This window comes from Lethenteron reissneri, chromosome 39 (assembly GCF_015708825.2).
Source record: "Lethenteron reissneri isolate LAM-NWPU_2019-01 chromosome 39, ASM1570882v1, whole genome shotgun sequence".
Classification (NCBI taxonomy): domain Eukaryota; kingdom Metazoa; phylum Chordata; class Hyperoartia; order Petromyzontiformes; family Petromyzontidae; genus Lethenteron; species Lethenteron reissneri.
The window spans coordinates 758896-781739 of NC_083817.1; the positions used below are offsets into that span (position 1 = coordinate 758896).

At 46.9% G+C, this 22844-nt stretch overlaps 1 protein-coding gene across 1 annotated transcript in view; it reads right to left on the minus strand.

Moving 5' to 3' along the window:
* HSDL2 (hydroxysteroid dehydrogenase like 2) overlaps window positions 1-22844 on the minus strand; it is a 53011-nt gene that overhangs the window by 14024 nt on the left and 16143 nt on the right. Inside the window, exons 5-9 of the mRNA XM_061567803.1 lie at window positions 18447-18550; window positions 16880-16978; window positions 15507-15701; window positions 9514-9585; window positions 7116-7274 (exon numbers count right to left, since the gene is read on the minus strand). Of these exons, the coding sequence (XP_061423787.1) occupies window positions 7116-7274; window positions 9514-9585; window positions 15507-15701; window positions 16880-16978; window positions 18447-18550 (629 nt within the window). The remainder of the gene's footprint in view (window positions 1-7115; window positions 7275-9513; window positions 9586-15506; window positions 15702-16879; window positions 16979-18446; window positions 18551-22844) is intronic.

Consider the following 22844-nt stretch of genomic DNA (forward strand, 5'->3'; position numbering starts at 1 on the left):
AGTTTGAGTCTATTCCAAAATCTAATCAGCCACATTGCTCATTACAGTAATGAAGTTGATAATGTAATTGTGTGCATTAATCAAATGTTGTAGCTATTATTATTTTTTGGTTTAAAGCACAGAGAGAACGACAGTCATGTTCATATCAGTTGCAATAAATACAACTCTTATTATCTGCAAAATTAATTACTCCCGTTTCTGCATCTGAAAGTCAACCGGGAATGAATGTTAAATTGCAAGAGATATTATCGATGATATAGCCATTTAATCGATTCTTAATTGGTTAAAACATCACTCGCTGCATGTCAACCGTGGTTGGGAATTGAACTCGGGTAGCTGGGTTAATAGCACATGCCACTAACCACAATGCCACCGCTCCTCCCGTCTACTATATCCCAGGGGTTAATACACCGAGCGACGCATCATATTCCCCCATCCCTAACACGCTCATTCACAAGCAATGCTACACGAGAAATCAGCACGTATGCATTTATCCCTGTTATCCGCTGACCCTAAGAATTCACAGAGAAGTTAATCACAAACAAAAACGGCATTATGACTGTGATATTATAGCCACGACTAAGTATGTATTACTATTATCACTCTGCTTGTTTACCAAGCGATTCCTCAACGAGTCTTAAGATTTGTGTTCAGGCACAAACTCAATTGAGGAATTTGAAGATAATTTTCAGCAATGGAATGTTTGGCAAACACCAGTTACATTGTTTTATTGGCTATGGGAGAAAACTGGATGACCCAGAGGAAACGCATGAAGCGGTACAAGGGGAGAACGCACAAACTCCACGCAGAAAGGCACCCGAGTCTGGAATCGAACCCAGGCACTTCTTGCTGAAAGGCATAAGTGTCATCACTGCGCCACCACCCTATAATCAGGCCGAGTGGTGCTGCTGTGCCGAGTACACCGTCTCACAATCGCAAGGTTTATGAATTCAAATCATCGTTGGAGGGCGGCTCAGCCTGTCATCATCTGTGCGGGGTCAGCGCGAGGAGTGCCGCACTCCCACCGGGAAGTACGCGGCTGGCGTCTCACGGAGACAGCGGCGGCCGCCCCCCCCGCCCTAGCGGCGGAACCTCCAGCGCTGCCACCGTGCGACTCGTGCGAGCGTGTGGCGAGGCTGGCACTCCGTTGTTACGTTGGTGCGACGACGTCCCTGCCGCAAGCAGCCAAGAAAGTCCAAGGGACTTGAGGCTCAAGTGAGCGGTGTTCGTCTCCTCTGTTGAGTACAACTCCTGTGTCCCTGTGCCTCCCCCGGGCAAGGCAATCTAGGTGAGACTGAGCTCGGCCCAAGTCACTCGTAATGATTTTCAGCAGCCATGATCTATCCAATGGTGAATGAAGACCAATACGATGTCTCTGACTTGTGGGATGATCGATGTGTTCCTCTTTTTGTCTCTCAATGTAATCCACGCATGTAGTCCACGCATGTAATCCACGCATGCATGTCTCTCAATGTAATCTATGAATGCACTTCTCCATGCTACTTGGCACACTTTTCACTTTTTTCTTCATTATCTTTAGTTAATTGCCGTGTTTCTGGACGCGTGGCACTGCAGGTAGTGCGCACTGATGACGTTCTTCTTCTTTAGGCACTCCGGAAAGTTGCCTTCATTATCAAGTTTAGCTTTCCAAAGGCACTCCTTTTGACGAACATAAACTTTAGTATTATAGCCAGAACTACTGCATGATCAAAGTTTTGGACGACCAAAGCAACTTAAAAAAAACGTATCTGGCCTTTTAGTGTCGGTGCACGAGGAGATGTGTAGGAGTCACATGGTTAAGACCGGGAAAGCGATTGTGAACCTGAGCATAGAAGAGGGAGAGAGAGCAGTGTAGACGCCATCAGGGCGGGGAGGTGATGCTGGGTGGCATGCTGGGACGCGGCAGGGCAGGGCAGGTCACCCAGAGAGCCTCGTGAGAGGCAGTCGGCGATGGACAGGGAGCACACGAGCGGTGGTGGGGACACAGTGGAGCCAGGAGTGCCAGCTGTGCTCCAGGGGCCACTTGGTTCTGCTGGGCTAGGCCACGTGGCAGTTGCATGTCAAAATTATTGTCATTTTCCATCCACCGCCCAACAGGCCAAGAATTCTGACGTAAAACTACCGTGTGGCCTAACCAAAATAAAACAAATACGGAAATTGCATTGGCTACAAAAACCTCTGACATATACCCTACGCTTGTGCTACGTGGCAGAGGGAAGCGACGTGGGGGGATGGTGGTGCCTTGGACGTCGTTCGCCATGACAGTGCGCCTACCCTGGTGGCGGAAGGCCGTCCTCCGCTCCGTGAAGCGATGCACCTTCGTCGTGCGGTACGGCTGCCTAGTGCCATCTCAATGCCGACAATATTTTCGCTACAATTGGCAGAGAAGGCAGCTCAGTGCATGGTCTCGCAGGCGGGAGGCTGTAATGCGATTGGCGTTGCATTGGTGAGATGGTTCGACATTGCTTGGCTGAGCCGGCCTCGGGGCCACCCGCAGGCCCAATCTACTCCACGGCAATATCTGGCATACGAACAGCACGATGCCGACATAACAATACCGAACGGCAGCTACAATATTGACAACTGAAAAACGTGATGCAATGGGAATTTACATGAATGTAAAGTCAATATGTTGCATTCCAATTAAAATAAGCCGTTACGGGGTAGAATTTGTGTACTAATTGTGGCAAAAGGCTATGAAACAACCGCACGAAGATAAGTTGGCTGAAGCCCAGGCTCGCGTTTAGAATGTGATTGATTTTTTAATTAGACTAATTGTTTCAGTGCAGCAAGTGCATCTGGCTATTGAACCAACACCACTGGCTCTGGCTCGAGTAGAATATCACGGAGCAGCACGTTACATCAAAGTCTCGCGTAAATCACATCACCGCACTCGTGCAGCCAGGACGGCTTTCCTTAATATGCCACGGGCAAGGCCGTACATCACACTAACGCACGGATAGAGCCTCGCACACCCCATCACTTCCACTTTTTAAAATCATCCTTCTCTTCTGTTATGGCAAGACGGCTTGGCTTCGTAGTGATTTGATATTTGCCATATCCACAGTTTAAGGGCTATGGGACATAAATTGCAGCCTAACAATAAACGTGGCGGCTTTGCAATATTATGACGAACACATCATCTTTACAATGACAATTATTTTAGATTTTTTTTACCATGCATTTCATAAAAATGTAATTTCACGGCAATGTACAATAAACGAGCGGCAGCCACTTACGTGCGCTATTTACGCGATCAATCACACTCGACGTGTCACCTGCTAAGGAGGAGGTGCGCGCCTGCCAGCGCACAGCCACGAGATGGTAAGGGTCGACTCGGCCCGGTGTCCGTCTACCACCACTTGGGGGTGACTCATCAGTACCTAGCCTATGCTGAGACTTGCTCCTGCCATAGACTAATGGAATGTCCACTCTCTGGATCAGGACTGCCAGTCGACACAATGGACACTCTCACTCTCCAACAGGCAATGGAGCACGCGCACACTCGAGACTTTTGCAGGATGTGCACATCGCCCCGCGCCTACGATGTTTACGCCAGCTGTTCCAAATTAAATAACACTGATTAGGAATTCCATGTTTTTCGGACAAACTGTGTAAGTCACACCAATACGTGAAGAACCACATTCAAAGCAACATACTTGCCAAAATGCTGGCTCAGGGAATGACCAATGGTATTCAACAATCCATCGCTGGACGAAGGCATCCTCAAGCCATTGCCGTTTCTACGATGCGTTCCTACGATGCAACAATGCACCCAGCGCCTGCGTACGAGTTGATCTCGTAGCTCCATCTCCATGGCATGCGTCCTCTCGGGTGCGTCCCCTCCGGCTGCCACTCCGCTGTTACTCTCCTGCCCAAGCCCACAAACTTTTCGCCACCGCCGGCCACCGTCCGCTGTGGCTGTGACGTGTCCTGCCCAAGCCCGTTTTGTCCATGTCTCTGATTCATATGTTGCAGCAGGCAATACGGACCAAGCTGTTTGTCAGCAAGGCAAAGTGCAAGAGATCGACAATATGGAACCCCAAGTCTAGACAGTCAAGTGCACGTACGGCAAGCCTTGGGTTTGTGTTCAACATCAACATGAAACCTTAATTTGAATGTGTTCTTTGACTGTGGGCCAAGGCAGAGTACTTACATTTTGTTAATATCAGAGTTATATGATCACATACCTCTCCTCTGAAGGTAAAACAAATTGCTGCCACATTGACCCAGAATTCTTTGCAGCATCAAGTCAGGAATGAGGACACTGCCGCGGTGAAGGGGTTCGCCCACTGATAGAGTGGAGCGGTTCGCCCACCAGACTCGCAATCCACAGCTTGCCGGTTGCAGTCTCCCCGCACAGCAGTTCAAACAAATGGGCAACTTTATTAAACACGGGCTGCCTAAATGGGTTTGCCACAGTTAAGATGATGGGACTCTGATTACCCTCGTCTCTTCCAGGACGTCTGGAGAGCGTGGAAGAGCAGACCAAATACCCCCAACAGCAGCTCTCTGTGGAGCTTCCTCTAATGGAGGACCTTTCGTCAGCAGTGGTGAGCAAGACATTGCAGGGCTGCGCCTTTGCCTTTCCCCGGGTGACTTTGCGCACACCGGAGCACACGTGCGAACGGTCAGCACGAAACGCCACGGCACGCGAGAAATGTTGTGATTTGTTGCGTTTCTAAAATTCGAAAACTCCGTCGTCGATTTATCAAAGGAGTAATACGAAGCGGGCAATATCACAGAGATAAAACAAAGTTGTCTCGAATTAGATTTGGATTTGATTTTACGAAGATAGGAAAAACACATTTTCTAATATTATACCTAAGCTGTGAGTAAAAGGTTTAATATAAACTTAAAACAATATAAACTTCAAACAAAGTCAGATAAAGGCCTCTTCTTCATTCTTGTTTTGGTAAATATGGGACTGGACAAATTTAAGTAATGTTTTGAAGCGTTCATTTGAGGAATAGTTTCAGACGTCCTATCACGGACTTCAGACCAAGCTTTGAATTTGTGAAATATGAAAGAGCACTCCTTACTCATCAAAAAGGCTTGCATCAAATAACAGATATGAACCAGTATAAAACGGAAATATTCAGTGGCATTTTGTGAAGATATTGCCCGGTGTAAGAACAGGCACGGTAACGTTACATTACCCAGAACTCTACCCGTTAGTTTACCTTGAACTGAACCAGAAGATGCATTCTGAGTATTCTGGCAAAACCAGTGTGAAGATGCGCACTGCCATCCATCCCGATAACAACGGAGACATCTAGCCTCCAAACTCGGGCTAGAGGTAGCAGTGGAAACGTGCTGGCACGCGATGGGTTGCCAAAGCGGCACTGCTCACAGCTCCCAACACGTGGGCCGGCACTTTTAACAAAGTTTAAAGCATCGAGCAACACTATTATGTTTGTATGTATGTTTGTATGTTTGTACGTATGTATGTTTGTATGTATGTTTGTATGTATGTCTGTACGTATGTATGTTTGTATGTCTGTACGTATGTATGTTTGTATGTTTATATGTCTGTACGTATGTATGTTTGTATGTATGCTTGTATGTCTGTACGCATGTATGTTTGTATGTCTGTACGTATGTATGTTTGTATGTTTGTATGTCTGTACGTATGTATGTTTGTATGGACACGTTTCAGGGGAAATGTCAGTGAACGTGGGCTGCTGCAGGGCGGATCGGTTTCGTAGCGGCGCTTCTCCGTGCTCACCGAGACCGCTGGCTCGATGAGCATCTACATCTCATCTATGTCTCATCAAACAGAGTACCACTGGGAGCACGGCCAGCTGTGCTTGTATCCAGCTGTGCTTGTATCAGAAGTCGCACATTGCCTTCCTCCCACCAGTGTAATGTAAGGGCGTGGTGCTTATAAGAAAACTGTCCCGATAGAGGGTGTGCTTATATCCAGCGTCTCCGATCCAAGACGGCGCAAGGCACCCGGCGCGCAGAGAAGAGAAGTTTCTCTGGATATTGCCACTAAAATTCTAACGAAGGAGCAAAGCCAATTCGGAATGTTTACGGTCAAACACGAGGTGCCTTTAAAAGTGCAGAAAAAGGCTGAAATCGGATCTGCTTTTAGTCTATTCGATAAAAATGGGCCATTAACATTTTAATGACCTAGAGACTACATCGAGAGATTAAAAATAATAATTGATTCGCAATACATCATTGGAAGATTTTTCTTCTTGGAAGATGACCAGTGTTGCCAAAGAAACATAATTTACCAGTTTATCAACCAGCCAAATATACAGGCCCCAACACCTAGGACACAGGCTACGTAAGAGCGTCCTCCTCTCAGGCTTCAACCCCGCTCAGATGGCCAATAATGTTCATGTTAGAGCCATATCGTAAGGATGAAGCGAGCACAAGACAGCCAGCCAATTAATTTGATGATGCAACAAAGCCAGTAAAATTGGGATCAGCTGTGCTGAAGAACCCGATGGCCCAAGGAGGAATTGCTTGGCAGATGGCCAGGTGGCTAAGCCCAACGCCTGAGCACGGAGCTGGAACCGCTGAAACCCGGGGTTCGAGTCCGCTCGCCAGGGCACCATTCGGAATTACGCAATGATACTGGTTTGTTTGTATGGGTAATGAAAGCGGATTGTGACAACATATGCATTATATGAGGTGGATTCATAATTAGCTTTACTTGGCAATTTAAAGATGTTAGCACAACTAAAGTGTAACCCTCGTGGATTGTAGCAGCAAGTTAATTATTTGGTCTTGCTCCATGGGCAATTCGGACCTGGGCAGCTGCCTGTGAGTGAAACAGGTTTTCAAATTTAGAGAAATCATGGTCTCAGCCATGTTAGGAATGACCAAACCATTTGCTTAAATTAAATTTAGTGTTTCACTTAATTAGGCTTATTTTGTTTTCTTGCAGCGCAGCAAATCCTCCATTATCCTGAACTCCTCCCACCTTTACCAACGGGCACCAAAAGGCACGGTGAAGTGCGGTCAAATTATCCTTCACGGTCCCCCAGGACGTGTGTAGAGGCCCTCGTCCGTCAGTGTAAACGACAAAAACGGGTGGCGTCTGTACAGTCCTGACAAGATGAAAGCGAGCCCGGAAGGAACGAGAGTATCGGTGACAATACCGGAGAGGTCGAACTGGAAGATGCCACCGGTGGACTTGACGACGTCGGCGGAAAGGAAGTTGCGGATGCGCTCGAAGGTTTTGCCGATGGGCGCTGGGCCCTCATGCTTGCCGGCCTCGCCTCCGGCCGACGTTCCGGCTCTGAATGCCGGCTTCCCACCTGAGGGCCGACAAGCACGACGGCGGTGAGGCGCGTGCGCCCCGCTCTGCTCCCGCGGCAAAGGGGGTCGACGATGGGGCGTGATTCACGCTACCATCGTTAACACAGCGGAGCGCGACTAAAGACGTTGATGTCCAGGCTGCCACGTGTTCTCACCGTCCTCAACGCTGGACGTCCCGCGCCGAGTTGCAGGCTCTACCAGATCAAACTGTGTCCCCCACCAACGAAACGGGGGACTAAGAAACTTAGTTGTGAGGTGGGCGATCCAAAAATGTCAAGATTATTTAAAAGAACCCTTAATTAATAAACGTGGTGGCCACATGCACCACCATTAGGGATGGATGTTAAAGCGCTCCCATGTAGAAACGTATAACTCCGAGTCCCCTCGGTAGCGAGACAGAGTTATTGTGTCCTCGCGTCAGACAAGCTAATCAGCTGCAAAAATGAGCAATCATCTCCCACCTCACAAAAAACGGGCTCCTTGTGCAAGTGTTCAGTACAGCTTAATGGCGATGTATCACCCCTGTGCCAACCCATTACATTTATAAGGTGGATATTGCCTTTACATAACAAGTTATCTTAACGACCAAGAACTAGGCCCACGTGGAGACACTAAGAATATCTTTCAGCCAACGACAAACAGCCAAGAGCAACAGCGAACAAGGTACTTGAAAGAAGAGGGGAGAGATGGGAAAATGAATGGCGATGCCAAACAAATACAGCATACACCGGTAGAATATGCAGAACCCTGTAAAACTATTAGTAAATTATCAAAAACATTATTTAGGGAACACTAAAAAATTGAATTAGCCACGAGCGTGAAAGTATCAAAAGGAGATTGATGAAATGGCTGTAAACCCTTGAGAAGAAAGATGGAACCACAACGCATGATTAGAGACAGACTCTTGAAACCAGTAGATGCATCTTAAGCAGACCTCTATAGCAATAAAAACTCCGTAGATCCCAGGAATGAAGCCATTTTTCTCATGAGCAGGAGGAAGGAGCAGATGTCGCAATTGAAGAAATAATGCCGTGTCTTTCATCTTGAAGAAACGAGCCGGTGAGATGATGCGATGAATGATTCCCCTTCCCTCCTGCAACCTCACCGCGTGTACGGACCCAATTGCCTCCATCTCTCGCCTGATGGAAATCATTCATTGTTTATTATTCTTACTCCTATTACTACTACTACGACCAAAAAAATGAATATACGCTCTCATGTATGGAAATGTGTAAAATATTTTGAGACGTAACCAGTTGGCAGGTTGACAAGAACACGCTTCACTGGTTTAAATTAATGTAATGGCAAATCGGGGGAGGTGCACCCGTTAACATTCTCTACATTGCATTTTATTTACATTTAGATGTGCACTGCGGCTTCGTACAAGGCTGCTCCAAAGAGCGAGCGACACGATCTTCAGATGCTTTATTCCACAACGAGCATTTAACACAAGTGGGAAAACTATAGAGGGTACCTGAGAAGACATTTTGTTTATAAGACGGGAAACCCGGTGAAGACACGCGGCTCAACGCTTCTCTTATCCGCGACCTGTGACGCACGACTGCCAGCATCCACAGATCAAACTCAAGCCGCATCAACTCCCATTACCCAGCTGGTCAATTCTTCCTGATTTAAGACAGAATTGCTAATAAAAGAGCTTACGTGTAACTAACTTCAGCCGGTGATAAAGTAATCTTATTATGACCCGTGGGATCTGCGGATAGAGGTTATGTGAATGAAAAAAGTGCACGCTTCCATGCTCGTGTCATGAGCGTAACAATAGATTGATTGATGCACCATCACGCCCCTAATATGAGAAGAGAGATTGTGGTTGATGAGAAGCAAACCGGTGGCAAAGAGGTGTTGTCCTTACATCATCAGAATGATGTGCAGGTGGTATACACTACAGGCACATCGTGTGCGTGAGACTCACTCGCGCGCACACACACACACACACATTATGAATGTACAATTAGCAGCCTCCTGCTGCTGCTCCCTTCAACGGAGGAGAATTTCAACGCTCCGAGGCGGCGCAATAATAAATTAGCCCGCTTCGTTGTGCGTCGCGTGGCGGTCATTTTCCACGTCAGCAGACGCTGCGCCTCATCTCTCTCCCAGCGCGGTTAGGCAAGAGAGGCAGCCATGCGAGAAGAGGCTGTGACACGGCGTAAAAGCCGCGGTTAAAATGTCAACCCGTGTCTTTAATGAGGCGGCGGCGGCGAGGGTGGAGAGACGCACCGTACTCCTCCATCTTCTTCACCAAGTCCTCGGGCTCCTCGTCGAGGAAGAAGTCGGGCAGCAGCGGGTGGCCTGCGGGTCGCAGATCGCAACGATAGCCGGGTTACCCTCCACGGTCGCTCTCCTGACAGCGAGCGCGTACAAGAAACCCACGAGCGTTCACCACAACGTGCCGTGACAGGCGGCCATGGGGCTGTGCTGCATTGTGGGCAATTGTAAAGGTAGAGGTGCAGCCCTGAAATTATTTGCTTATGTCACTGCTGGATAAATGGCCTCCACCAGAGGGTTCTCTATAGAGCCCCTCCGCAGGGTGTTCTGTGCTGCTCTTCCATGCCGGCTGTATGTCGTAGAAGAGGTGGGATGACCCACACTTCACCCCAACACGTGCAATCTGCCGATCGACTGTACTGTACTAACTATTTATACCCTTGGGTGGACAGAGGTGGAGGGATTTAAGAAACGTGTCTATTGTTTGTCATGGCGCGCCAGGAGAACAAACCAACCGCTTCTAGAATGTAGGGTCCGGTGTGCTCGCTATTAAACCACAGCGACATACCGGCTTGTCAAGAGGGATGCAACTTTGTCATTTAGATGCAAGAGGAAATGATGAATCAACATCACTTGAGTTTAATGATATCTACCAATTCAAAAGTCCAGCATGCTAACCATTAAACCACAGCAGCATTCATGTGCACTATATTACATATTGACACCTTACGATTTTCAAAATGTTGAGAACTTTAAAAGGCTATGCTATCAAGAACATTTTAATAGTACTTTTAAAGAACGTATCATTCAGTAAGAGAGTATTAAAAAGCAGACACGATAAGCTCAAAGTGGCAAACGATGTAGTCAGGATTTACGGAGAGGAGCACGGCGCTTGCTAGCGGTTGATATATAAAGAGGAGCTATAGATGGGAAAGCCAGCTGACACTACGGGATGCACGCATTCTGCCAGAAGCACACAGCGAGATGGAAACATAATTGCAAACATGACAGCAACCAGCATGGAGCCTAGCAATCAGATTCATGGCTCAGTGTTTCTCTTCTAAAGAAGTGCACCAGGCATTGACAGTGCAGCGCGAGGCATGCTGGCTGCTTACGGAGGAGTGGATGTTGCAGACATGTCTGAGTGGGTCATGAAATTTAATGGCAGCGTTGCATTAGTGGTTAGGAGCATCATGTTGTCACTCAAAAAAAAACATTACCGGGATGGAGAGAGACCCAAATAAACTGTACAAGCATGCTAGCATTACTGAACTGCGTATAAATCCCAACAGCCGTGAGCTCTTGTGAGAAATATGGAGCAAGCGGGACCGTTCAAATCGTGGTTATTTGTTTAACCGAGTGAGAATTAGTCTAATTTGCCAGTGACCTGTTTGCATGAGCCTACTTTTGTCTCGGCCTGACCCGCCACGGACACCCACAGCGAGTGGCGCCGGGAGTAAGGGCAGTCAAGCGATGTCACGGGCTCCTTGTAATAGGTCGCACGGTGTCACTTGGCTGGGGTCAGAGTGCTTCCTCATCGTGATTGTGGTTCAGCACGGCTGCCAACGACCGCGCGTTCGTCACCACGTGGGTTTGAGCAGTTGTGCTGCACGTGTTCTCCGACGGGCGTGATTCTACACAATGTCCGGCATTTTGCTTCACGTCCTGGGAGCTGCTCACCCTCGTTACCCTCCTCCAAAACCTTTCTGAAGAAGCTCCCAGCACGCGGAGCAAAACGTCGGACATCGTGATGAACAAAGCCTCGTACAAGTAGGAAACGCATCGGAGAGCTCTGGTACTTTAGACGTTGTAACTGCATAGAATTATCATAATGATAATCCACAAAGACACGTGAAGAAAGCTGCATTGCGTATATTAACAGCTTCCAACATTCGCATACTGGCTGCGTAGCTCTCGGCAGCAGCATTAACACATTTATGAGTCCGTGTCCAAAGTTCTGTTCATATTCCATTCCACCCTTTACACGCGAGGGTCCCACTGGATTAAAACAATATGCATTACCATGTACATTAGCTTGCCTCGTGCTCCCTGCCACAATCTAACTTTAAACCCACTCCTATCGTTGCAATGAGGTGCCTCGACATGACAATGTATTCAGCTGCTCTGCAATATCATCCGAGTTGCCGAGCACTGTACTGGGCAAGCAAGAGTGAAGCGCTTCAATAACGATCAGTACGCAGCACCACATCCATCACCGCCACTTACCAAACATTCCACACGTTTCTTTTAGCAGTAAGGTCACAGTGTCCATTAGGGTTTCCGTCATATCATTTTTCACGATACGATATCAATTTTCACGATATAACATTTTTATTGTGAAATCCGTTTTCTGTAACTTTGTGACTGTATATTTGTTTTATTGTGTTTGTTTTGGTGCTTTGTCGTACCTCTGGTACGAATACAGAACCACAGTTCTTCAACTGCAGTAGGTAAACATAAGCATGCCAACGCCTTTAAATCATTGTAGCTTGACAATCCATAACGCTTATTACGCAGCGCACACTGCCAGTTGTGCATGAAATAATTAAATAAAGCTCAACAGAATGAAATTACGACTTCATATAGCCACCACTAAGCTGTCAATTACTCCGGAAAACTGTTTTTCAAATCACTAATTTAATTATAAAAATATTTTATTTAGAACTTCAATTACTGAGTTTGTTATATTTAAGATTAGTTTGTCAGAATCATTTGTATAAAAAAGAGGAACGGTATTCACAATATAATGATATTTTGCAAAACTAACACGCGATTACCTTATATCGTATGATATATCACAGTACTGTCACTTCGTAGCCATCCTAGTGTTGATTATATGATACGTATATGATCTGTATAATCGTGGATTTCACAACGAATCCTATAAACGTCAGTGTAGCACAGAGCCAACGGGCTAGGCCAGGTTGGTTTACCCATCACACCCACACATCCAAACGCGTCCCTTCAGCGGGCAAGGTCACACGCAGCGCTGTTGCGGAGTCTGCGAGGCGTCCCATCGGCGGAGCATCTCACATCCGCCGACACAACGTGTCTCGTACAGTGCATTTTACGCGAGCACTTGAAGGTGAGGATCCACTGAAAGCATCGCGGAACACCGAGAGCACGAGTGTGTGCCCGCAGCATGGAAACGCATGCCATTATGCGGCATGTAAAAGCATCAAACCCATCTTTGATCTCGGTTGGGGGGTGTGCAGCCCCCCCACCCTCACGCGACCACGCGGCCCCCCATCTGCAGCTCGGCTACTTTCATCCGTTTGACTCCTCGAAGGAAGTGCTGGGAGGAAGAGATGCTTCAAGCCTCACCACTGTGTCGGAGCTGCTCGGCAAAACTGCCTTCATGTGCGGCAGATATTTTTTTTGCAACAGGCATATGGATACAGCTTGCCTTCTGATGCACGCATCTGATCTACGGCAATACATTGTCACATAGCTGGTGTCCGATCACACAAAACCGCGTTGCGCATTTGTACCGACCCGATAACGCTCTTCATGTTTCATTCTTTTTAAACAAATGTATCTTCCTCCCAGAATTATTTTGAACGCTTGACATTTTGTCCTGAGACGACATGTCCCTGGCAGGGTGTCAACCCCCCCGTGATACAGAACGGCCGTGCAGTGCCTTGCTCGGTGTCCCTGGGGGCGCTGACAGCGAGTGTGATGGAGCAGCATGCTCCTGCCTGGCTTCACGAGCCTCGGGCCTCAATGGTAATCTTAAGGGACACGTCGCCAGGCGCCACGAGTCTTGAGAACAACGTTTTAATGGGAGCGATTAAAATTTTGTTCGCCAGTAATTACATCTGGCATCAACAGGCGATAACTCTGGCTGCCGCCTGATGAGGCTGGTTGTAATTACTGGCGAAACGTCATACTCGAATTTTAAATGTTGTGGGTTTACTCTCCAACACACCGGTACTAGTAACGAATTGGCATGTTTTGTTCACGTGACAAACCTTACTAATTGGCTGTATTGGGTGGTCGCGGGTTTAGACGCATTTATATTTTCATGCTCTAACCCAAAAACCTATATTATGTATAGTATTCTTTTGTTGCTGTGTATAGTATACAGTGTCATGTATCCGACTGTCTGATAGGTTTAATAATTATGTTGTGCTGTGATGAATAATTTTTACTGATGGAATTCAGGAATTTTCCTTCACTTACTGTTCCGAAATAAAATCAATGAACATTCGGGAAAGTTCCTGAGCCTTGCATGGAACGCAGTGAACCTTCAAGCAGAATAATTCTGTATTCTGCTTGGAACAACAGCGGAACATTTCTGCCAATCATTTGGTTGAAATCGCTCCTTATTAATTTAAATGTTGAGTCACCCCCTAAATTGTGGTTTCCCAGCTGTGGCTCTCACGCGTGGCATCACGTAGCGGCTGCCCTGCCCCGTCTAAACACAGCCGGGAGGGGATCCCAGGTGCGTGGCAGTGCGGACGAGTTCAACGCGCCGCACAGTCCAACCGTAGTGACGATGTCATCGCTACACTCTACAGAAGTAACTCTTCTCATTAGCAAGGCTCTAAACTCAAGTCGGGACCTCCTCGGCATCCAGCTACAGCCAGCAAGCAATTGGACTGTTGGGTTGCCGTCGTGCAAGAGCAGCGTACACGGGATTCAACTTCACCCCGCAGGCGCAGCTCCCCGCCGTGTTGCCGTGCTGTACCGTGTTACTTTCTCCCATTATCAAAACGATCTGAAAATTTGAAAAAGGGTCGAAATTTGCCCTTAAACATCCCAAATCAGATTTTTCTTTCATCCAAAACTCATCTGGCGCATGTAAATGGACTCAAAGTGAAACATCACAACCAGCTGTTACACAGCTGCTGCTGCTGCTGCTGCAGCCGAAGAGCACCTCCCTCGCTCAGCACCATTGACAAACGAGAAATCATTAAGGGGTGACTTGTGACATTTATCTTGGGGCCCGCATATTCATTGGCAGAAATATTAAACATTCAACATCTTTATAAAATCATACAAAGCAGGCTGCCAATTGGATGCGTTAAATCTTCAATATTTGCTCTGGTAATTGACAGCGATGACAGACACCGCGGGCAACACCCACCAAGGCCGGGTGATTGAGTGACTCATCTTCCCAACGACGAACGGCTGTTGTGAATGGTTTTAATTAAGAAAAAAAATACACCTGTTATACCGGTACCGCGAGTAAATATAAGCACGTGCAGCTGTTAATGTTAATAAATCAACGATGTTAACACTTGTGTCGATAAAAAACACTTGTATTGCATCATCAATCCATATTATGCGAGTGAAAATATTCAAGAAGTGTTCACCAGCATCAGTTTCCTTGATGACATGCCGGAAGTTATACTTGAAAGACCGTGCTAATAATGTAACTGGCAAGTTATTGAAGCCATTGCATCAACAGCGTGGTCCGTGCAGTCCCTAAACGTGTGTTGCTCACACACGGCAGCTGTGGGAGCCACGTGTCCGTACGTCACCGCACCGGTGAGCGCGAGCTGGTGAGGGTGGTGAGGGTGGTGGAGGCTACGCTGCTCCGCCGCCTGTAATCCAGCACTGTGGATGTCAGGGTTTGTGGATCGCACGAATTTGTGAAACTCCTTCCTTTCCTACTCTTTGGTTTTTTCGGTAAAGTCACGAGGTCACCGTCTCCTGGCTTGCCAGGGTATGATGGCAGTATAGAATGTAGCATAGCCCCACGTGTGCTCCCGCTGTTCTGGGTCTCCTCTAGGCTCTTCTCATAGCTAAAACAACATACAAGGTAAACTGGTATTGGACCAACATCCAAATTCTGAAGAAGACCTGTAAATTATGGAATTGGGATTACACATAGCAGCTGCAACATCGCCCCTCTACTGCGAAACAAAAAAAACACTTTTGCAGGATCCTCCTCAAAAAGTCTTGAGAAATAGTGAGGCTGTCATGGGTAAACAAGCATCATCATCACAATCATAATAGAATAACGATACGTCGTCCGGTGGTAGAGAGGCTCATGGTACCTGGTGACATGTGGTATATGTCGAGGTTGGTGATGCCCTCTTTCATGAGAATATCCTCGTCAATGACGAAGTTCCCGGTGAAACTCGTCGGCTTGCACAGGATGGCGTAGGCGGCGTCCGCCATGATGTCTGGCTTGCGGCACTGGTTGGCCATGCCAGACCCGGCCAGCATGTCCATCGCCGCCGTGTGGATTGCTAAACGGCGAGAGGCGACGTCATCAGCCCAGCGTGGATGCGATTATTCTTATTATACGTAAGCAGGCAAATACGCCTACATCCAGAAAATGTCTCACCACATAAAATAACTTCATTCCAGATCCTATCGGCCATATGGCCTTCTGGGAGCAACATTGGTTTAATAAAAGTTCACTCTGGACCGGCTTCGATCTTCAGTGTCTCATTGGCAGAATGAAGCCAATGCTGCCCGACATTCATAGGCGAAGGCTCCTAATAGATCTATCAGACCACTGAGCATCGCAGTAGTTCGCAGGAAACTATTGACAGGGAAATAATTACACGTGGACTTTCCACCTTTTGTTTCTATTATTGCTTTTTTACATAATCCATTAATAGGTATTTAAACTGATTGGTAATTCTAAAAGGTTAGCAAGTCTGGTGGTGCACACTAGTGGCCAGACACTTCATAGACAGAGTTAGTTATTCTTATAAATGTCATCAAGTCCATGATACTCCCAACCTGCTAGGAAGCAAGCTGGCCAAGAGATACAGTGCAGCTGTGGGTTGCAGACCACCAAACATTGCAGCTCACGAAAGACGCTACCTATTCTGCCAACCGACCATCGCGAACCCATTCGTACAGCAGGGTGGACACAGGGACGGGGCGTGGAATTAAATGAAACATGCACCGCCGTACAGGAGATCACACCGGCTGCCTCTGGATGCAAGTCTAGTGCCCTGACCATGACACCACCATGGCAGCACCCCTGCTGTCAAGGGGGGTGTTGGTTCACATGGAGAGAAAATGATGACTCAGCTTCACTCGAGTTTAATATCTAAAAAACGATGCGAACACTTTACATTTCAGTTGTGTTGTGGTAAGGGATGAGAGTGGTTGTGGATGGGGAGGGGAAGAACAATTACCCATGAGAGTCACCCCAAGGCAAAGGGTTCCTTCTGTGAATGTGCAGTCAGCGCGGTGTGGACTCGTGCTAATTCATACCCTGGGTACGCGCTCCCTGATGCCTTTGGAGTGCAGCAGGGCAGTGGGATGGTTGGGATGCGATGCATTGTAATGCGCTTTGAGTTGCTGCATCTTTTAAGCCAGCTCCACTAAAACATTCAAATCCCTGTCCTTAACGGACATAATGAGTGGGAATGACATCACAAAAATATTACAAAGGTGCAGTGCTCACCTGTTTTAGGCCACAAGGCATTGACGGCAATTTCACTGCGGAATTCCTCAGCCATGCCCAGCACACACATGGACATGCCGTACTTTGCCATCGTGTAAGCTGCAACACAGTTTTGCATGGACATTACACAGAAAGCAATACGAGTTTGTAACATTGCATCAACATTGTCATCATTCATTCTTTATACCACGACTCCCTTGCAGCACATCTCAAAGTGCCAACAGCACAAAAGGCATTACCGTCACACCATCAACCATACCTCAACAATCGTTACCAAACTCAAGCTCAAATGTCAAAAGACAAAAACAGGGCGATAAGACATTTTTAGAAGGCCCTGAGCCGGTGATGGAAGCTCCTCAATCCCGTGACAGGGAGCAGTCTCTCCCGAGGGCAGCCACTGACAACTTCCCCAACACTGGTGGTGGGATTTGATTTGCTCGAGTGCCCGATGGATGAAGAGGTGAGATCAACGCTGCCGGGATTTGAAGTTGCAACCTTTCGCTTGCAGCGGCACGGCTTCGCCGGACTGTTTCACGGAAACCAGCGACGGGAATTTATTCTCAATTACAATTTTTGTAAATATGATCCGAATAAACATTGCGTGTCGAAAAAGGTAAGCTGTGATGAGGCAAGCAACAGAGCAATACAATTAGACTTTGTTGTGCGTTTTTAAGCATACTCAAAAAGCCGTTAGGTGTGTTTCCTGTCGTGTTAATTGAGGTGTTAGGCTCGGAAGAAATGCAAACGCTTGCTAAATGGCCTTTAGGTAATCCAGGAGGATACACTGTGAATTAAGTTATTACATGTGGAAGTAGCTTCCACATATCGCCCCGCATGCCACTGTGATGGTCGTGCAGGGTGGCAGGTTCTGCTTGGTGGGGGGGGGGGGGGGGGGTTACGTTTATTTATGTTCATGTTTCAATAAAGTGAAACTAATTCATTCTTCATATACGGTAGCATTACCGCATGTTGTGAAACTGCCTATACAGTATACAGCCAAAGCAGGCCTGGCAAATATTAATATCAGCACCTGTAAATCTTACAACCTCCTTCCTTGATAAGTATCTACACCTTGGAAGTATACGAGGCCTCGGTGCATGATGCGTTATTCAGCGTGTCGATCGGTTTTTATTCAGGCTGGTGATGTGCTCTTTCTCTTCAATAAAAACAACAACCAGTATCCAAACAGGCAGCAAACTACTTCCTGTAGTAGAGAATCTAGTTAACGGCATTGAGGACCAATTCATGTGATGCAGTGACGTCGGGTGAGTTTTCTTAACAAGAAGTTATGTTAAAACTATTGCACAATCTAAGTCCTTTGAATAAGGATTCAAAATTATCGTTAAAGATATAAAATCATACTGAAGAGAAGGCTCTATGCGGAGGCTCACTAACGAACCAGCGATGTATCGTGCGTGAATTAAACCTCTTACATTGCAAGTTGTTACCCACAAACTCATTAGCAATGAACACGTGTGTATGTCTACCAGATGGCCGTGCTTCAGAGCGAGCGGTTAGGCTGGCTGAGCCGCGCAATGTCAGGCACTTGTCAGCGTGCACAACTCACCGCAGTGGTTCTTGAACCACACGGGATTCATGTTGATGGGGGGGCTGATGTTCAGGATGTGCGGGTTTTTGCTCTTCTTCAGGTAGGGGATGCACACCTTGGACCTGCACAGGAAGCGGATGTTACAGCAAGGACAACTCCACGTCAAGCCACCCACAAATTGAAACTCGGCAATCTGAAAACAGGCGACAAAGCGTCATATGTACGTACGTTGAACTTCCTTCGCACCATACGTAGCCAACCGTGCTCATCAGAGGTACGGGGGAAGAACAACAAACTAAACACAAAAAACTATTCTGAAGAAATTAGTTTTCAATCGAGATTTAAAAGCGTTGAGACGCAGGAAGCTCTCTTGCAGTAGAGAACTGGCCAAAAGCCCCGTAGAATTGCAAATTATGGCACACGGTACGTGACAAGATAAAACAAGGGTGCAAATAAAATCTAAAGACTTGTGAACTAAAGTATGGTACTGTACTGGATATAAACCTGGAGCTAAAACTGTAAGTCGTGAAGATTAAAGTCAAGGGATTGATAACTCTCTTTAAAAAATGTATAAGCTAAAAGCACATGACAGCCTATTGACACGCAAATTAATGTATATACAGTAGATCTCAGGAACATGCAAGGATCAGGTTTCAGGACACCAATTCTAATACTCCCATAAAATGTTCCAAATATGCCCATAAAAAAAACCTACAAAATAAAATCATCATCATCATCAGCCATCCACCGCTAGACTAAAGCCTCCCCAAGCCGCTGCCACCTTCAAGGGTCCTGCAATGTGTAATTACCCACCAAGCACCTGATGTCATCCCGACATTTCTTCGAACGCGGTTTAGGACGCGTTCAATTCCTCGGCTGCCACTCCGTTGTCATTATCCTTAACCACAGCCCTCATCCCCTCCGGCATCACACTCTACCCAAGCCCACTCGCTTTTCTTAACGGCACGGATGATCCCAATAGCTTGCGTATGTCCTCTAGTGTTCCTCTCTTGCCCTCTCTAAATGTCATCCTAAGCATGCATCTCTCCGTGCTTCTTTGCGCAGTCTTCCAAATTGTATACCATACGCTTCGTTTATGGCGCGTGTTTCTGAACCGTGTCATAGCAGGTAGTACGCACTGATTAAAACATTTCTTCTTGAGACACAATGCTGGGTTACTTATCAGGGTCGAGTTCAACTTGAAAAAGCACTCCCTCCAAACTGTTTATACATTTCCTAAAAAACAAGGTGTTACACTCAACAACTAAAAAAACACGGCAATTGCAAACAATTCAGACGTAGCCAGTCCCATGGGTAGAAACGAGGCACAGCGGTCCCCTGCGGCCGGCAAGCTCCCGTGATGGTCTCCCTCCCACTGGGAGTCCACACTTGACGACAGACATTGCAGAGGGACACGGGTGGGAAATCACCCCAGCCACAATCGTCCCCTGCCTCCCTTGGGTACCTGCGCTCCCAAATGTCACTCTTACAAACCACTTGGCTGGAAAATGGTCAGGCTACGGTATATAGAGTATATAGAATGTAACAAATTTAACACTGCACCAGTTGCTTGTTAACACTACTACTGCAAACTAAATCCACTCATACCCCCCTCTACATTGCATATTATTAGAGTTCGAACTTTTAGTCGATTCAGTTATTTAAGAAAATCAATGTTAGAGTCAACTATGTACTTGTTTTGTGGTCGATTACTCAGGCCTCTTTATAAAGGGTCGTTGCCCCCACTTCCTTGTTCCTGAAGGCAAGAAACCCCCGACAAACCCCGCCCATCGTGACACCGCTGATGACGCCGGCGAAGTTACCCAGCCCCGCCCATCACCTCCCATCCAGCGGCACACGTGGGAACAGAGGTGTGGATCTGATGATCGTCAGAGCGATCGATTTTTTAATCAGAAAGCCCGGCTCCACGTATAGTTAAAATTAATTCTCAAGACATTTTAAAAGTTATAATTGTAAGATTACATTTTCGACATCCGGCTTTCAGAGTTAACCAAGGTCCGTCCTATTTTGATTTGAAGCTTTCGTGACTGCACGATTCCATACTCTTAGGTTATTTCGGAAAAGTCACGTAGATAGGAAATAAATAACTAATAGATCACGACGTTTCGATCGCAAACAACAAGCGACCATCCTCAGGTGAGAGAGAGAAACATGCCTCTGTGACGAGGCATTATATAGCGGGGGAGGGGGGGCGTAAAGGGGCGAGAGGGTGGGGAACATGTCAGATTTATTTTCTCTCTCTCACCCAAGCCCTCTTTGAATTTCATCACCACCCTCTCGCCCCTTTACGGCCTCCCCTCCTCTATATAATGCCTCGTCATAGAGGCAAGTTTCTCTCTTTCACCTGAGGACGGTCGCTTGTTGTTGCGATCGAAACGTCGTGATATGTTATTTATTTATTTCCTATCTTCGTAACTTTACCTAAAGAACCGAAGAGTATGTCCGTCCTCTTGTCTGTATATTTCCAAATGGAAGTGAAAGCAGTGGTGACCTGGGAGTAGAATAGCCCCGCAGGAGTGTGAATCACTCATCTGCACATAGAGTGCCATCTGGTGGGAGAGCTAATGTAACCAACCTTGTGATATACTCTCTGCGTCGTTCACTGCGGAAGCTGTGTCACTGCCGTCTGCTGAGCATTACACGAGATGGGCGACTTGCATCTCATCTCAAACTCTGCAAAGGCCCCCCCAGTGGCAGCTGTCCCTGCGCTGCACACGGCGACTCAACACCTGCCCTGCCAATGGTCATTTGGCCGCTCAGTGGGCAGGCGATGGTGGCTGTGTTAATAATCCCTATTGAGTTTACTCAGCACTAGAATAAAGACCACCATCTGTCAATCACTCAAAGTTTCATTAACGTTTGTGCATTCAGAAAAAGAAAATGCATTTAGCGATATCACAATACTGTTATAAAGAAAGCAGCCATAGCTTGCCATTTATCAACACCTTGACAATAAAGTCAGTGCTGTGGTACATAATCTGGTCTATGTCCCAAAGGACGATGTCATAGTACTCATCACCATCAGTCATGATGGATCCACTGCTGGATGAGGACCACCACACGACATTCGTCATCCTTAACGGGCTCGTAATGCCATAATCCATCTGGCCCGTGCACCGGAGCCAATCTCATCGCTCTATCTCCGTGGTGGACATTCTCTGGGGACGCGTTCTCTCTGTTGGTCGCCATTCCCGTCGAGTTGCCATCACCGCCCCCCTCCCCCCCCACGTGACGAGCCCCGGGCCAAGCCCACAGACTTCACAGTCAGCACGGTGTCTCTAACCTCCGCTCTGCATTAAAAACCACACCAGCACTTGCCATGGATACGTAAAAAAAACACACGTGGAAAACATGAGAAACCAAACGAATCCCTTGATCGAACGTTCACGTCATTGACTGCTGAGCTGATGAGGAGATGACGGATCTGGTGACCTCTCCTCAACCCGCCCCTACACGATTACCAACAAAAAAATTACAATTATTGACAAATCACTGCACAAGCCTCGCTTCTTCTTGTAGCTCCCCGAACGTAATTGTGCCGAAACCATTTTTCAAATGCGTATAAGCTGCATAACATGACTCGCTTGAACACAAAAGGTTGACATGCACATTTAAGATTCAAGGAGACTTTTGATGAGGCCATTTCCAGGAGCACGTATCACAATAGCTTCCCTTCTTCAACATCGCGTATCAATGCTGTTCAGGTCTCGTCACAGTCAAATGTGCAATGACCGAGGCAGACCCACAAGAATCTCCGAGAACACAAAGCAATATCTGGAGACGGATTACATCTCACTTGATATTGATCGTAAGCCATGGGTACAGTGGGCTGTGTGTGAAACCTTCCAGTACCCGACCGCGGAGTAATAATGCAGCTTCAGGCGATATACGTGCAGCACAGCGTGCCGGCGGGGACAACATTCGGGAAAAGAAAAGATTAATGTTAAAATGTAAATGTTTGTTCAGGTTTATTTTAATCCAACCTTTACCTATTATGAAGGGGTGATGACAACAGTGGTAGTGTTGTCTTTGGCCTGCAGCCGTGCTATGTGATGTCTTGATAAGAGACACAGTTGATTTATTGAACATCTTCATAGTCTGCCATTAAGCTATATCATACTTAATGGCGCTTTAACTGTTGAATACGACTCATGGAATACATGGTGATCCATTTATAAATACCCCATTTATTTTACTTACTTTCTTCCCAACAGCTGACTGGCTCCGAATCTTAAAGAGGAACAGAGAAGAACCGTGCTATCGTATCGCAAACTCTGTGACGCAGGTTCTATTACAAAATGTAAAGACAAAGCCAAACGTGGTAACGAGAACGTGCTGCGTGTCCAAGATGCCGAGCTGCAAATGCAGGGCTTTCTACCGACGATGTTTAAAGAG